General features: G+C 55.2%; 3 protein-coding genes across 3 annotated transcripts; all 3 read left to right on the plus strand.

The window, feature by feature from the left end:
* The first annotated feature begins 3,490 nt into the window (after positions 1-3,490).
* On the plus strand, positions 3,491-7,935 carry CDEST_13810 (Putative Zinc finger, ZZ-type, immunoglobulin-like, Next to BRCA1, central domain-containing protein). Its single transcript, XM_062929966.1, has 2 exons — positions 3,491-4,969; positions 5,144-7,935. The coding sequence occupies exons 1-2, from the start codon at positions 4,847-4,849 to the stop codon at positions 7,592-7,594; spliced, it is 2,574 nt and encodes an 857-aa protein (XP_062786017.1). The 5' UTR covers positions 3,491-4,846; the 3' UTR covers positions 7,595-7,935.
* A 260-nt stretch (positions 7,936-8,195) lies between these two features.
* On the plus strand, positions 8,196-9,961 carry CDEST_13811 (Putative endoplasmic reticulum vesicle transporter). The gene is made up of 3 exons (XM_062929967.1): positions 8,196-8,599; positions 8,707-9,282; positions 9,340-9,961. Exons 1-3 carry the CDS (start codon positions 8,512-8,514, stop codon positions 9,807-9,809), a joined length of 1,134 nt encoding a protein of 377 aa, XP_062786018.1. The 5' UTR covers positions 8,196-8,511; the 3' UTR covers positions 9,810-9,961.
* A 197-nt stretch (positions 9,962-10,158) lies between these two features.
* On the plus strand, positions 10,159-13,061 carry CDEST_13812 (Putative aconitase A/isopropylmalate dehydratase small subunit, swivel domain, Aconitase, domain 2). Its single transcript, XM_062929968.1, has 2 exons — positions 10,159-10,305; positions 10,365-13,061. The coding sequence occupies exons 1-2, from the start codon at positions 10,261-10,263 to the stop codon at positions 12,771-12,773; spliced, it is 2,454 nt and encodes an 817-aa protein (XP_062786019.1). The 5' UTR covers positions 10,159-10,260; the 3' UTR covers positions 12,774-13,061.
* Positions 13,062-17,499: the final 4,438 nt, after the last annotated feature.

The following is a 17,499-nucleotide window of genomic DNA, read 5'->3' on the forward strand; positions in this document are numbered from 1 at the left end:
GCTCCCGGACTTCAGTGGGAGTGCGAAAGCGGGTTTGATCGGCATCACAAGTTTCGCGACGGAAATGACTCTTCGTGGCCCGGGCTCGGGCGTTTGTGAGAGGCCGCGGGTACGAAGCATCACGAAGGTCTCATTCTCCGACGGTCAATAAACCCCCTCTTACCGTGGTCCAACCGACAATACAACGCACAGATGCGTCGTGCATTGATTAGACGTTGCGTTTGGACATCGGCATACCCGTCTGCCTGGGTCCTGCCGCACAGGTTTCGCTAAGGGCGGACGACGGGGTGACTTCGCTCGCGGGCTCCAGAGGGTGTTTGCCTGGACCACATCTCGTAAGATGGCACGCGTAGCCTATCCCAACCGCTGCCCCATCACAGGCGGATACATGGCTTGATTGACTCGTTGTGCAACAGGAACACATACGCATCCATGGTGGCGGCGAGGCAGAGTGAGAAATTCCGATACGATCACTGTAGAGCAGCATTTCTGTGGTGCTGCGGCTCCTTGCCAAGGCCACAATCCTGAAACAAGCCAGTCGAGAACCGGACAATTTCTTGTTCTCTTTCCCTTTGACTCGAGGTGTGTTGAGGTGTGTCGAGGGGACATGACGTATGAGAAATTCTGGCCCCCCATTGATGCTTCTGCTACATCACTTACTGCTTCGCCATTTGAAAGCCCACCAGCAAGGTAAGCGGGGAGCATGTTCCGCTTGGCCACTGAGGCTTCCAAGGTTCTCCATCGGAGGTGGCGCCACAGGCAAATGCATGGGACGACTGAGGAAGCTTAAAGACAGTTGTCTGTGCCCCTTGCTTGTTTGATTGATGTAGCTTTTGTGCCTTGAATGGACATTGGATGGGCGAGTAAGTGTGAGATCGGTAGGATGATAGGATGGAGAAAGCCGTTGCATTTCTGCACGAAGTACTGTGTAATTGGGTAGCTCGAGATCGGCTGGGTGGCCGGCACGGTCGGTAAATTGGTCTAGATCCGGGAGTACAGGCACTGTAGGTTCGGGCCCGGAGGAGGGCCGCTCCTATCCGGACAGCCGTTTTGGGACACTTTCCGCCTTGCTTAGGACATTGCCGACCGAGCTTGCAAGGTGAGAAGAGTTTGTAATGCAAGTAATGGAAATATCCTTTCTTGGCAGCGGCAGCTCTGGTGCGGTTAACTTTGATGGGAACCTTGGGAAGGCGGGGTTGAGTTCGCATGACTAGCAACCTGGACAAGTAGAGACGTAGCGTGCAGCATGGCGTTGCGATAAACGTACCCGTCTTTGCCTGTCGAGGGCTTGGAACGCAGGCAATCAGCGGCCTCGGACGTGGAGGAACGGCCCATCCACTGTTCATTGCCCCCGCCATCTGTCGATCTGGACTAACGGACCAGGCTAAAGTCAGCATGCAAATTGGCTGGACCGCCTCTGTCTGCGGCGGCCTGCCTCACAGAGAGCTCCCTGCCCCCCCGCCTTTGTCGGAGCGCTGTCGCTGGTTCGCCGCCGTCACCACAGCAGGCTCCTTCTAGACGATGATGAGCTGTCATGTCGGACTTCGCCCCTTGACTGGCGGCTCTCTGTTGGTTGTAACCAGCCATCTGGAAATGAACGTACGCTTCTCATCCTACAGGCACTTGCCAGAATGCCAGTTGGCGACCGTGAGTACTGATGGCCCGATAGGCGCATGGCAAGTTTGTCGACGATGTCGAAGGCGCTTTCTAAAGCCGGCTGACTAAGGTCGGGAAGAACCTCTGCTTGCTAGCTACCCGTTGGTTGGTTGGTTGCTTGTTTGCCATACATATCCATTGAGTTCAAGGAGGTTCTAACCGCAACGGATGAAAGGACCACGTGAGCGAGTCAAGAGCGGGCGTACTTCTCTCGGTTGACTACCTCCCTTTGTTGTGTTATTCTCCTTTCCCTCGGTAGGTACCAGGAAAACGGATGGAGATTGACGGATTGCGTGCTGCATGCCTTGCGATAACGGTGCTGCTGCTTCGAGCAAGTGGCTCAGGTAACGGACGGGCTGCCCAGTCTTCCTGCCTCCTACTACGCCGATCGGGGCCGTCCGACCATGCTGCTGGGCTCTCCAAGATCAGATGCGGTAGCAGCATGAGGTTGGGTTCTACAGCGCATTGAATAGTGCATCGACTCCCTTCTGCGGTGCAACCGAATTCCGTGTCTACTTGCATGGTCATTTACGAGACACTTGCCTTCAGAGCAAACACAGCACTGGACACCCCTGGGCCAAAGCAGAGGCACAGGGACTGGTCGTCGGAGAGGTCGGGTTGGGATTCCAGTCTTTTCCAAGGAGGATGGATGGCCAACTGTCCGACTAACCGGCTATGCAACTATGCAGCAAGCTGGTGCTCCGGCATCGCGATGCAATGCATGAAGGTACAGAGTCAACAGTGTCGGTATCGTAGAGGACAAGCCACCCTGGTGACCTGGCATGTCTGAAAGTAGGATGCAATTCAGGAAGAGCGGGTGATGAGAAGATTGAGAAGTTCAACATGTCGTGATGGTGCCCCGAGCGAAGCCGGCGAACGAACCTTTTGGTGTGCCTATCCTGCTGGGCCTGCATAATGAAAATGAGTAAACATAGGAGCAACTCGCGGCGAGGCTCCAGTTCGCCTCATTCCAAGTTTGGTGTTTGCAGGGCAGTCCCTCGTCATGTGCAAATGGGTGGTGGTTATTGCGCCTTCGCCCAGGGGAGTTCGTGGTGGGGTTGGAGAGGGAGTTAGAGTCAGGGGGCCGTGTGGGCGCGAGCCCGAAGGCAAAGACACGGGGGGGAAGCGGTCGAACTGACGAATGTGTCTGCGAGTGGTGTTTGTTGGTGCCTAGCTACCTGAAAGATGACGAAGAGAAGATGGAGGCGAATGTGACGGCTCGACATGTTCATCCAGAGACGGAAAAAAAGCTCCTTTCTGGCTCGGCATTTCAAAATGGTCGAGGCGATAGGGGCGAAGAACGTTGGAGGAGTTTCCATTGACGGAATTGCATCCGTAAGCTGCTCGGCTAGATATCTCGTCTTGGGGTGGTTGCTGACCGCCCCTTTCGAACACACACACAGTACGGCGATGAGTTGAGAGGATTATTGCTATTTGCCGCTGCGGTAATGATGGTGGTGGCCGCGGTGGTGTGAAAGTGAATCGAGAGAACTGAGCTGAGGCGTCTTGTGTTGCCTGGTTGGCTGACCTGCTGCTAGCTGACTTGCCTGTCGGCTTTCCTGTTTCTGCCTGTGGTGACATGTGAGCAGTCGTGCTTCCCGAAGCGCGAACACAAATGGCGAAAGGGAGGAGGGGCAACCGGCCGCCAGCCATTCAGGCTTGCCTAGCAGAGACGGCGTGCGACCGTGAAAGATGCAGGAGGCACTATGTGAACCTGACACTTTGATGTGGACTTAGTTAGTGGTGTCTCGGCTTTCCCACGGTGAAGGCCATCTCTGCAAGCGTGGTCTTCATCCAGCCTTCCGTCTCTCCGCACTTGCAACTCCTCCTGTTTTGTACCCCAAGAGCAGTTCTGGGATTTTCGCACGCTATTGCACTCGCCGCCTCGTAGGGGAGGGGGACTTTGGCTCAAATTCTTGATGGGATTACTGGGTGCTGTATGACGCATCAAACGGGTTATCATAGGCATGTATTCGTAGGCAGACACGAAGATACCTCATGTATGTAGATTGCAATTGGTATCCGTTCATTCAGTGCTTGCTTGGTACGTACCTCTCGCTGTGCGCTCTCTCGGAAGGTAAAACCAACTGTGACCAAGCCAGCCAGCCAGCCAGCCAACCACAGCGCGCTAGCGCCTCGTTGCCCCCCTCTTTTTTCTTGCCTGGGGAAGGCGGCCATCAACAGTGACCCTCGGGTACGGTGAGCTGTGAGTGTGTCCGCAGGTACCTTTTACCGCATCCACCCTCGCGACTTCTCCAAACTCGACTCCACTTCCTCGCCCTCGTCCTTGCTCATGGACGGATCCCCGACACCGACTACTTGCCCAAACCCAGTCCATCCTAGCCAGGGCCAGGGCCGATGAGCAACAACTTAAGTGAGCCGTGATGAGGCAGTCGCGAGTGACGCTACCACTTTCTGCCTGCCACTCAGTGCCGCCTGTCCGCCTTCCTCTCCTTTGCCATCATCCATCACTCTGCTCTGCCGTCCCAAGTGCTGCTTCTGCCTCAGTTCCCTTTGGCTCTTGGTAATCGCCCCTCCCCTTCCTGGCCACCGACGGTTTCGGCCTCCTTGTCCTCTGCCTGCTTCTCGTACATAAGTGGCCCTTGTTCCCCCCCTTGTACTCACCGTCCCAGTGTCCCTCCCAAAGTCACCTGCAGCCTGCAGAAAAGTTATTTGTCCCCCAAGTAGCTCTCAAATCCCGTCTCACACACAGGTCGACCTCGACCATAGAGACGACGCAAGACGCATCATCCGCCCAGGCCTCGCTCCCTCGCCCTTCTCCACCTCCACCACCTCCACCCGCCCACTCCCACGCCCTGCTTCCGGTGGTGCCTCCTTCCTCAACTGCTTACCTCTCTACTCCACCCGACCGACGGCTGACCCCCATCGTCTCTGGGACTCACTTATCTCTCCCACACCCCAGCCGCTTGGGTTGATTGCTTTCTTTGTCAACACTCCCCTTTCATCGACCTCAATCGTCGACAGTTTCGATATCCCTCGCCTGTCATCCATTCCATCGATACTCTGTCAGAAAGGACGACGCAGCTTCTCCATCGACCAACCGAGCCTCGTGCCCCGTGCGTGGCCGCCCAGCAGTGAAACACCCGCCAGAGCCGTCATACCCTCCCCGCCCGGCCGGCCGCGATAACCCCCTTCATCCATAATCTTCGCCTGCTATCCATCCCTCATCATGGCGACCTCATCAGCAACATCGCCAGACACGCAGGTCACCTTGAAGATCAACTTCGACGGCATGACTCGTCGTCACAAGCTTCCGTTGCGTGACATGGGGCCCAGCACCCTTGAGGATAGGGTACGTCATCCCGCTCGTTCCGGTGATCAGCAGCAGGCGGTCGTTCTAGGCGCCTCGTCTCTCGCTCGACGCTCGCTGCGATGCTTCGATGCGGCGAAAGAGGAGCGTCTCGCCTGCTTCGTCGGGCTTTGCGGAATTGTTTGAACGAATAGGCTAACTCACCACCCGCACCAGGTCCGCTCTCTCCTTGCTCTCTCTTCCGACGCCAACGTCGTACTTGAGAGATATTCTGACTCGGCTGGTTCGTACATCACCCTCGACAAGCAAAACGTATCAGTCTACAAGCAACTTTACCGAGCCGCCAAGGCAAAGCAAAAGCTCAAGCTACGCGTCTCCAAGCTGTCCGAGGAGAAAATGGCTCCAAGGCCTGTGTCCGTGGAGGATGTTCCAGAGTCCAGCATCCCCAAGATCGAGGAGGAACAGAAGCCCGAAGTCGCTATGGCACAGCCCCTGGTCGACCTGAGGCAATCTAGCGATCTCGACTTAGAGCCCAAGAAGGAACTGCCGACCACCGACACTGGCCTTGACTTTGAGGCTTCCATCCTCGCCTCTCTCATGAGCAGACATGCCAGAATCAACGAGGAAGAGACGCCGGCAGCCTCGGCCGATATCCCCGTTTCTGAGGGCGTCACGGCTCGTAACCAGTGGTTTGCCAACGTCGCCGCTGCTGAGAGCGCACCCCAACGCGCTTCTTGGGGTCGCTGCCCCGCTTTGATGCACCCCAACACCAACTTCGCCGTGTGCTGCAACAGCTGCGACCAGACAGTTCCCGATGCTCACTACCACTGCTCTACCTGCGATGATGGTGATTTCGACCTGTGCCAAAATTGCGTCGACCAAGGCATCACCTGCTACGGCGCCGACCATTGGCTCATCAAGAGAGTTGTCAAGAACGGTCAAATCATGAACAGCACCACGGAGACCATTGCCCCCAAGCCCAAGGCTAAGGTCGAGGAGCCTGCACAACTGCCTGCCAAGGTGCCCGCCAACATCAGTGAACTCCTCCGTCCCGTGTTCAACAGCGCGATGTATAGCATGCGCACTTGCAACTGCTGTGTGACGGAGCTGCCCGAGTCTAGCTTCCTTCACTGCACAGCTTGCGAGGACTTCGATTTGTGCCACGCATGCTTCGAAAAGGACCTTCATGGCCACAACCCCAAACACCCCTTCGTCACCGCCGTTGAGGGGACTCATGTCCCCAGCCATATTCAGGTTAAGTTGGCCCCCGGCCGTAACCAGAGCCACAACGCCATTTGCGACGGCTGCGACAAGTACATCACTGGTGTCCGCCACAAGTGCCTCGACTGCCCTGACTGGGACTACTGCGCGGACTGCATCGTGAACTCCAAGTTCGTTCACCCTAATCATCGCTTCGTTCCCATTTACGAGCCTCTCGAGGAGGTCCGCAGCCGCGCCCTGGCCCGTTCTACCCACTTTGGCATTTGCTGCGACGGCCCTCTGTGCGCCCGCGCTCACAGTGCACCGACCTACATTGCCGGTGTCCGATACAAGTGCACTGTGTGCCACGACACCGACTTTTGCGCTAACTGCGAGGCTAGTCCTGCTAACACTCACAACAAGACGCATCCTCTTGTCAAATTCAAGACGCCAGTCCGTCACGTCACTGTTACCACCACTGGCGAGCGGGGAGACGGCCAGCGTATGCAGCAGATGGGTGACCGCAACGTTCGTCGCACTAGCTCCCGCTCCACAGAGACTACTGCGAACGCTTCTATCAACGTTCCTCAGACTGTCGTCGATGTGAAGCCCACAGAGCCGGCAGTCAAGCAGGAGGCAGTTGAGGAGATTTCCGAGCCCGCTTCCAAGCCCATCATCAAGGAGGAGGTTGTCGACAAGACACCTGAGCCCGAGCTTGAGGTCAAGAAAGAGATCATTGAAGAGAAGCCTGCTCCCATTGTCGAAAAGGCTCTTACCGAGCAAGATCTTCAGGCTGTATTTGTCCGTGACACGGTCGCCGATGGCACCGGCCTCCCACCCAACCACGTGTTTGAGCAAACCTGGGTTCTCCGCAACGATGGCGACGTTGCGTGGCCCGCCGGATGTTCTGTTAAGTTCGTCGGGGGCGACTACATGGGCCACGTCGATTCGAACCACCCTGCCGGCATCTCCGAGCTCGTCTCTGCTTCCGAGTCCACCGTCTGCTATGCGCCTCTCGCTCCTGGTCAGGAGTTCGCCTTCAATGTTTTGCTGCGCACGCCTGCCCGTGAGGGTAAGATCATCTCCTACTGGCGCCTGACGACCAAGGATGGTCTCAAGTTTGGTCACAGGCTGTGGTGTGATGTCAGCGTGCAGATCCCCAAGCCTATCGCTGAGGAGCCTAAGGAGGAGATTGAGGAGCCTAAGGAATCTCATGTGGAGATGCAGAGCAGCAACATGATCTTCCCTAAGCTTGAGAAGGAATCGCCGGTGTCCAGCATCTACCAGGAGGTCAAGTCTGAGTTCGTCCCCACCACGAGCTCCGAGGCGGAAGAGTTTGAGGATTGTGGGGAGGAAGACGAGTGGGATGCCTCTGATGATGGCTTCATGACTGACGAGGAGTACGACATCCTCGACGCCTCGGACGAGGAGTTCCTTGAGGAGCAGCAGCGCAGGCTGAGGAAGTGAACTGTCTGCGGTATTATTGAGTTTCGTTTTGCCACTGGATACGATGGAGTGATCGGTGGTCTCCTTGGGGTTCCGGCTTTTCCTTGCATGTCTCATTTCATCAGGGCCTGGGGTGTTTTATTTTCAATTTTTTTTTTGGAACCTGTGCAAAGACAGTGATGCGGTAGTTGGTGGTGGCACGTGCCGAACAGCTAACTGCCGGCGGAAAGTGTGAAAGGGGCCGGTCGCTCATTTTCCAGGCTAGGTTCAAGCGACGCTCGTTTCACAACATTCATGACAGATTACAGATTGGTACTTGTAGGTTCTAGGCAGCAATCCACCGTAGCTCTTTCAAACCTCGACCTCCCATTATGTGACAAGATATGAATGCGTGGACAGAGATAAGTTGAATCGTTGTGTTGGACGAACGTACTATGTCACCTGGAGGATTCGGAGTACCCGCAGTCGTGCCCGCACAAGCAGCCGCACCCTTGTCGGAAGCTCCCACGCACACGCCCCTCTCTTTAGTCCACCTGCGCTAGTGCCCGGCACCAATCACTTCAGGACCCCTGGACAGGGGCCTGAACTGCGGATAACTTATGGATAAAGTGTCCTCAAGACGTTCTATTGCATCTCCCACCTTACGAGATTTGCGCCGAGTGTTCTGACCAGTTTGCGAGGAGGCAACTTTGTTATTCTTCTTCGACATTGCGACACCGAAAATCGAGGTATGCGGTAGCGGCACTGGGTTTTGAAGGCGGGCATTTGCACAAGCCGAGAGCATCGCATTCTCAGCAATCGCAACTTGACGACCACGTTGATCGAAGACGAACCGAACCCCGTACTCTGACCGATCTGACGGGCACTCTGCGATTGCCTGTTCCTTTTAGGACGTTTGAAATCTATTTCGACCCTTTTCAATCCTTTCTATCACCGCCATGATGAACGGGTGGGACGAGAAGCACCATCTTGACGATGATTCCTTTGGGGCAAAGGGGAACATTGTCAGCGCATTTGACGCCTTTCGTAAGTTTGTGGCATCAGTTAAGCCTCAATCTCCCACACTTCGAAAAGATTACTTGGGCAATAACTCCAGTTCGAGGAACAGGTCGCTAACGGAACCATCTCCGCAGCTAAGGCGAAACCGCAATATGTCACGCGAACTTCGGGAGGCGGCAAGTGGACTGTTGCCATGACAGTCATATCAGTCTTTCTCTTCTGGACCGAAGTCGGCCGCTGGTGGCGCGGCTCTGAGACCCATACTTTCGCCGTCGAGAAGGGCATCGGACACGAGATGCAAATCAACTTGGACATTGTCGTGCGCATGCACTGTGATGATCTCCACATCAACGTACAGGATGCAGCGGGTGATCGCATCCTCGCGGGCAGCATGCTCAAGCGCGACAAGACGAACTGGTCGCAGTGGGTTGACAGCAAGGGGATTCATCGTCTGGGAAGAGATAGCAAAGGCAAAATCGTAACGGGCGCCGGATGGCAGGAGGAGGAGGGCTTCGGCGAGGAGCATGTTCACGACATTGTCTCTCTCGGAAAGAAGAAGGCCAAGTGGGGGAAAACTCCGAGACTCTGGGGCGACGGCGACAGTTGCCGCGTCTACGGCAGTTTGGACGTGAACAGAGTGCAGGGCGATTTCCACATTACGGCCAGAGGCCATGGATACATGGAGTTCGGGGAGCATCTCGATCATGCTGGTACGTTACGGATATCCGATCCAGGCTCAGTGCTGGTTTGACTGACCATTTCCGCAGCCTTCAACTTCTCCCACATCGTCTCGGAGCTGTCCTTCGGACCTTTTTACCCCTCGTTGGTTAACCCCCTGGACCGCACTGTCAATCTTGCCAGGATCAACTTCCACAAGTTCCAGTACTACTTGTCTATCGTCCCTACCGTCTACACTGTCGGCAAGTCGGCCTCGTCATCCAACACGATTTTCACGAACCAGTACGCCGTCACGGAACAGAGCAAAGAGACCGATGACCACAACATCCCTGGCATTTTCTTCAAGTACGATATCGAGCCGATTTTACTGTCGGTCGAGGAGTCGAGAGACGGGTTCCTGCAGTTCCTCATGAAGATTGTAAATGTTGTTAGTGGTGTTCTCGTTGCCGGTCACTGGGGTTATACTCTTACTGAGTGGTACAAGGAGGTCATGGGCCGGCGGAGAAGAGAGAAGAATGAGGGCTTCATCGGCTCGAAGAATTCGGAGTACGACCAGTAGAAGGGTGGGTGGCATTGACAAATGCATCATTGTGACATTGGAGTTCACGGGCTGTGTATAGATATGCATATGGGAATGGGGAAATTGTTTCTTCAAGTCTGTTTTGCCTGGGTATATCAGCAAGCAGAAAAGTTGACATGACATATTCCTCGCATAACTGGTTGTAGTTACGACTATCTAGTGACCGGTTGCTCTTCAGGTTCATCTTTCGCGCAGGGGGGTTACGAGCTTGGCGCAGCCACACAATCCGGTGCAGTATCGGAGCGAAGCCGGCAGCGCAGGGGCCCGGCATTTTGGGGTTTGCTCCACCCCAGGCGAACCTCCCCCAGACTTTCGTCGAATCCGACATCGCTAATTTCCAAGCCGCATTGACATTTGTGACAATCCAAAAATTTCCCAAACCTCCCCGCCACTACGAGTCACAGCATTCGGAGGGAGGCGCGCAGCGACAATGGCACCAATTGAGCTTGCCAGTCGATCTGGAGGCGCCGCAAGGGTAAGTAACACTCAGCCGTCGGTAGTTTCGCAGAGAGGTGGGAGTTGACATGACTGCAGCGTCTTCTGACTCGCACGCGACCATATCTTTCCGCATCCTCATGCCTGCCGATCAGGAGGGCATTCGCGACCGCCCAGGACGTTGAGCAGCAAGATGCCGAGATGCGGAGGCTTCTGCCCAAATCCATAAAGCCCGACACCTACCGCAGACTCCATGACAACCTTCTCAAGGTCCGCCACGTTCTCGGACAACAACGCCTCACCCTCGCCGAAAAGATCCTCTACAGCCACCTGGACAACGTCGAGGAGTCGCTCCTCACGGATACCGAGAATGGACGCAACATCCGCGGCAGTGCCAACCTGAAGCTCAACCCGGATCGAGTCAACATGCAGGATGCGTCGGCGCAGATGGCGCTTCTGCAGTTCATGTCTTGCAATCTTGCCAAGCCCGCCATTCCGGCCAGCATCCACTGCGACCACTTGATCGTGGGCTCCAAGGGCGCCGAGAGCGATTTGACCGACGGAATCAGCGTGAACAAGGAGGTTTTTGACTTCCTCGAGTCTGCTGGGCGCAAGTACGGCATGGACTTCTGGCCTCCGGGCGCGGGTATCATCCACCAGACGGTCCTTGAGGTCTATGCTCTCCCGGGCATCATGATGCTGGGAACAGATAGCCACAGCCCCAATGCTGGTGGTCTTTCCACTATCACCATCGGTGTCGGTGGCGCCGACGCCGTTGAGGCCTTGGTCGGCGCTCCTTGGGAGTTGAAAGCCCCTCGCGTGCTTGGTGTCAAGCTCACGGGCAAGCTGAACGACTGGGTTTCCCCCAAGGACGTCATTCTCAGCCTCGCTGGAAAGCTGACCGTGCGTGGCGGAACTGGATTCATAGTCGAGTACTTCGGCGAGGGCGTCGATACTCTCAGCGCTACCGGCATGGCTACTATTTGCAACATGGGTGCCGAAGTCGGTGCCACAACCTCCATATTCCCCTACACCGCCGCCTCGGAACGCTACCTCCTCCAAACCCGCAGAGAGGCTCAACATCGTGCTCTTGACGGCTACAAGAAGTGGGGAAGTTTCGACTTCAGGGCCGACGAGGGTGCTCAGTACGACCAGGTTATCGAGATCAACCTCTCCGAATTGGAGCCCCATATTAACGGACCCTTCACCCCTGACTTGGCCACCCCCCTGTCTGCCTTCAAGAACACTGTCCAGCAGGAGCAGTGGCCTGAGGTTTTGTCTGCCGGTCTCATTGGCAGCTGTACTAACAGCTCTTACGAGGACATGACCAAGGTCGAAAGCATGGTTAAGCAGGCCGAGAAGGCCGGCTTGAAGCCCAAGGCTCCCTTCTACATCACTCCCGGTAGCGAACAGATCCGTGCGACTCTCGAGCGTGACGGTACCCTGAAGACCCTGGAGGGTGCCGGAGGCATTGTTCTCTCGAACGCTTGCGGTCCCTGCATCGGCCAGTGGAAGCGCCAGGACGATATCCCCAAGGGTCAGCTCAACGCCATCTTGACCTCTTACAACCGTAACTTCAAGGGCCGCAACGACGGTAATCCCGGAACCATGAACTTCCTCGCTTCTCCCGAGATCGTCACGGCCATGGCTTATGCAGGCGCGACCACCTTCAATCCCATGACGGACAAGCTGCAGACCCCTGACGGGAAGGACTTCAAGTTCGCCGCCCCGCACGGCCTCGAGAACCCCAAGTCTCCCTTCGAGTCCGGCGTCGCATCGCTTCAGGCCATCTCTCCCGAGACACACAACCCCGACATCCAAGTTGCCATCGCTCCGACCTCGGAGCGTCTCGCCTTTCTTGAGCCTTTTGCGCCCTTCCCCGAGGGCGACCTGAGCGGCCTCAAGGTCCTCGTCAAGGTCACTGGAAAGTGCACCACCGATACCATCTCCGCCGCCGGACCTTGGCTCAAGTACAAGGGTCACCTGCCCAACATCAGCACCAACACCCTCAACACGGCCGTCAACAAGGAGACGGGCGAGGTCAACGCCGCCTACGACGTCGACGGCTCCAAGCACACCATCCCCGAGCTCGCCCAGAAGTGGAAGGAGCGCGGTCAGGAGTGGCTTGTCGTGGCCGAGCACAACTACGGCGAGGGCAGCGCGCGCGAGCACGCCGCCCTGCAGCCGCGATACCTGGGCGCTCGCGTCGTACTGACCAAGTCCTTCGCGCGCATTCACGAGACCAACCTCAAGAAGCAGGGTGTCGTACCCCTGACGTTCGCGAACGAGGCCGACTACGACAAGATCGCGGCTTGCGACGAGGTCAGCACCGTCGGCCTGTACGAGATGCTGCAAAACGGCGGCCAGGGTAAGGTCCAACTGCTTGTCAAGAAGAAGGACGGCTCCGAGGTGCTGATTCCGACGAACCACGCCGTCACCAAGGACCAGGCAGGCTTCATTCTTGCGGGTAGCGCTTTGAGCATGCTTGCCAAGCGGAACCAGGCATAGACATGATAATGTCCTGAAGTCGGTTCGGTACGAATGGATGTTTTATTTGAGGTAGACTCAAAAATACGCATGTATGTGCTGTTGAAGTTTGGGCTCTACGTTCTGGTTTTTCCACGGGGTTTCAAAAAAAGGAAAGGGCGGAAGACGTGAAGACAAAATCGACGTTTGTATATATCCTGCGGTGTCTTTTGTTTCTGGGGCTTTTTGTTTTATCTTTACAAAGTAATTTGGTTGTAGACAAGAGAAACGGTTAAAAACGTAGTTTTAACCTTGGCCATGTCAAGTGGTGAGAGCTGTGTTTGTAGGGAGAGCGGGGGCTGTCTGGCTGACCACTCTGTGACTACGAAAGCCATCTTCATCTGTTGCAGTTTTGCGTACTGAATTTGACACGTCTTCGGGCAGACCATCCGAGGGGCTAGGCATCTTTTTTTTTCCTGACAAGCATCGTTGAACCCCCCCCCCCAAACTACCCAGGTAGGTCGACTGAAAAGACTGTCGGTGCATGGAATTCCTTTCTTGTTGATAGTGTTCCTCCCGAAAGTAAATCGGCAGTAGAGCCAGCGTGACGACCGTGACGCAGCCCAGACGTGATATCACCACTCAGGGTGTCGGCCGTCTGGCACACCAGGGGGTTGGCGGCCCGGCAGTCGTAATCCGGTTCGGTGTTACAAGTCCAGCCCAGCGCTAAACATATAGGGTATCGCTCATGAAGGTAAGTTGAAGCTAGTCAGTTATCCGAACTGTGTGATTCGAAAAGACGATGAGGGGGCGCTTTGGAAACGCAGAAAAGAAGGCGGGCACTGGGGAAGTGACAGCTTCCAGTTTCAGACGGGTGTGCAAGAGGGGGAGATGAGAGCCGGCGTTGGGACATACGGGGTTCTGGTTGTTGTGCCCCCAGAACGGGCGAGTTATATGGCCTGGCATTAGATTACGATGTTAGTCCTGTAGGCTATGTCCTTGAAAAGCAAACAACGGAAATGTCAGGTATCCAGAACAGAGGTGGTGGCAATTAGCCACTTAGATGGCTTGTCTCATCACTTCTTGAAAAAGGAGCTCACCCGTTCCCTGTCTCTGCAAGAGAACTTTGAAGGAGACGAGGCGGAGATGTCTGAAGGCCCCGTAGAGAGCCGTGGGGGGCCGATATCTACGTGGGAGTTATGTTTATGGCTATTTACGAATTAGAGGACGGGTAGGCAGAGGGGTTTCATGAGGAGGATGTTGCAGCCTTGCTAACTCCACGTCAACTGAAGGCGGCCATAAGGTCATACAAATTGGAATGAGGTATGTCAAGTTGGAGGGTCTCAGAGATTGGACATCAAGGCTTGGTTGACTATTACCAAAAAAGCATCCTCCTATGGAGTTAGATCGTAGCAGAGGAAAGTGCTTAGCATATCAACACAAGACACCCCACCCGCCTTGGTGAAAGAATGTGATTGCCCCTGCCCATGGCTCCAAGGGAATTGTAAGTCCTAGAAACTTTCTAGAAACGGCGTGATAAGTGTGGAAATAAGAACATTTACTCATTATTTGCAGGTAAACTTTCAAACACCATGAATAACATATGCCTTTAAAACCTCTTGTTCTTCTCATGTTAATTGGCATTCTTTAATGTACCTACAACAACACTGACAAGTAGTTACAGTCCAGTCTTAGTGCAAGATACAAAGGAAGAAATCTGTAATGTTCATGCAGTTCACGCATGCCTTATCTCAAGCTGCTTGTAGCTGACTTGTAGGGCAGCATGTCCTTTCATCTACCATCATGAACTGAACTGGTTGTCTAACACAGTGTCTTGCTATGATCCACTTCAGCGGTCGGACGGACAGCAACTAGGATCACTCTAGTATGAGCTGGGCGATTGGCTCAGTGGTAGAGCGCCCGCTTTGCATTGTCCACGATGTCTGCGGGAGGCCCAGGGTTCAATCCCCTGATCGTCCAATATCTTTTGCATTTCTCACACATTCACTATTCTTTTAGGAATCTCACTGTTGAATCACATGCGGGTTCAGTATCGACCGAGAGAGGAGCTTGTCAGTTCTTTTCAGAGTGTTTGACGGTGCTTACTGACATCAGCAGCAGACGCCCGAAAGCATCGTGGCGACGGAACCTCTGCTCAACACAGCTCGCGACTTGACGTAAATCATTATTTTCTAGACGTCTTGCAGTTTTTTATGTCTCTCAGTCGCTGACATACAGAGACAACACCGTCGCAACGGGCGCCCTCGGATCTTTCTTGCCAGCGTGATCATTAAGAGTTTTCAGTTAAACGGGGAGATACAGCCGCCCAACTGAATCATACAAGCTGCTACAATCCGACATCACAATTCGGAAAACACAAGCATGCAACACGGCGGCGCAATTGTTGACTGAGTGTCTCAGCGTCGATGGCGTGCGGAGCTCAGTCGAGCCGTCAGAAAGAGTAGACATCCCGGAAACCACGACGCTGGTGTGTGACTGATTGCGATGCCCAGGCTCAACCGTAGGACTGTCTCCTCCGCGATGATTACGATGGCGCCGAGGAATGAAGTAGCATGTCTTCTCGACAACCGGGAAGTTGCAAAGGAGCCATCGCCCTGAAGCTCTGCTAGACAGAACACTACTGGCCTGGCGTACAACATTGACGGGTGACAGGATGGACGAAGAAAGCCTCGCTCGGGCCGCATCACACAAAGCTACGTGCCCCATATCGAAGATTCATGTTCGTAGTAGCCACCGTCACAGCGAGAGGCGACAGAGCGGCCAGGTTCCATTAAAACTCACCCACCATCTCCCCCAAGGACGTTCCTGTCGGACGGTTTCGACCACGTTTCTGCGGGCGCTCAGCCCTGAGAGAGCACGTAGCACACCGATTACCTAATGAATGGAACTCCTCCCCTCCCTGTCGACCTCCATCCCTCCCTTCGGGAGGACTTGTGATCGGATGGCACTATTGAACCAAGTCTGGGGGAGTTCGCCTCTTTGCGGCAGAGGTGTTGAAATGCGGGGTATGGGCAAAGGGGGACAAGAGCCTTTCTTGGGCGTCTGGGGGAGGTGTTCAGGGATTGTACGTAATTGGAGACGTAGTCCGAGGTCGAGGACGCCGGTCTTCTTTAGGTGTGTGAGTCGACGTGTGGCGACGGCGCTGTCCCGGACGCGATGGCGTCGGTTTGCTTTGAAGTTTTGGAATGGGGACGGACGTGTGCGGCATCTCTTCCGGCGATGGGGTGTCTGTCTATAGAACAGCACCGTCCGTGTTTGCCTTGTCGGTCTCTGTGATGGTGCCAGGAGGTTGAAGAATGGATGGGAGTGACCATCATGTCTTACAGTTGTCTCAACAAACCACCGGTGGGCTTGTCTAACATGGGACACGTAACTGCCTTTCTGTCCTTCTTCGACTCGGTTCTGACTGTCATCAACGTGCCAGCACCTCACCCCCTATCTCACAAGCCATGACGATACTCATCCCGCCGAGCTAGACAGTATGGCGGAATGCGTCAAGCATCTGGCGTCAAGCGAAGCAGACCGACGAACGGCCGTCTAGCAAACACGCACGTTTGCGCCCCTTTTCCATCCTCCCGCAGGAAACTCGCGCTCGAAGCGAAAGGGCCAGACATGCCAGTTTGCGTGTTTTTCTCTCATGTCCTCTTCCAATCTACAAAGGGGTTTGTGGCATCAGACATGGGGTCGAAGGGGTCCGGTGACCATCGCAGGCGAGGCAAACATATTTCCATTACCCCCAGGAAACCGCTGAGTGGTCGAAGTCGCCCACTTGACGTCGTCGTCGGCAGCGGGCCAAGCTGTTGGCCCTAGCAGGGGTTGCTTCTAGAGCCCCCGAAGGTGACGAGAGCAAACATGCCGGCAGCGATCATGACCAGCTGTTCGCAAAGGCCGAGGAGGCACGCCGTCAGAGAGAGAGGGTGGGAAAACCCTGTCTGCCAACTGCCAGCCAGCACGCACACCAAAGAAAACAACAGCTTTGGTAGTCAGCACGTTCCACGTTCCTTGCATTAGCTCCATTCCCCAACCCAACCAAGCTGGCCCCTACCTAGTGTGCCAGTTCGACCTCCTAGGCCCCCCCCCCCCCCCCCCCCGGAGGCTGGCGCTACGGACGAAAGCGGCAATCTGTTAGCAAAGCGTTACCCCATCGATTGCTCCAGAATGGCGTCTTTCGCCCAGCAAGAATTTAGCAGCTCTTTTTTTGTAAGGCCCGCGTGATGCAAAACTCGTCGGCGCCCCCCTGGGGGTTCGAGGAGAGGAGTCACGCGGGCCACCAGAGAATGAACAAGTGGAGAGGGGGCAAGGCAAAAGAAGATGGCGATGGGAGTTCGTCGCACGGGCTTGTACATACCGGCCGGCGCTTGGGGATGATGAAGTTGCTTCTTTTCCACTGCTCTTATCAAGAAAAACCAAGTAAATAAAAATGGCCCAATTTGAGCGTCATTGCTTATTGCCGATAAGGTAGGTTGCCGTGCCTAGTAACGAACATATGTTGCTTGGAGCGATGATGACAACTCAACTAATTAGTTGATGAAGGGGGGAGAGGAGGCAGGCCGCAGACAGCACATGCAGCATGCCGGCGGCATGGACGACCCTGTCTCACACCCATGGGCATGGAAAAAGCGAGTCCTGCCTGTGTACATCACGACATCCAGTTGGAAGCGCCAGACCAGAGGAGGACAAAAAAAAAAAAGAGCACTTCCGCCTCCACCGCACAAACATCCAGTAAGCCAAGCTACCTAAGCCATGG

The sequence above is a fragment of the Colletotrichum destructivum genome, chromosome 9 (assembly GCF_034447905.1).
Source record: "Colletotrichum destructivum chromosome 9, complete sequence".
Taxonomy (NCBI): Eukaryota; Fungi; Ascomycota; class Sordariomycetes; order Glomerellales; family Glomerellaceae; genus Colletotrichum; species Colletotrichum destructivum.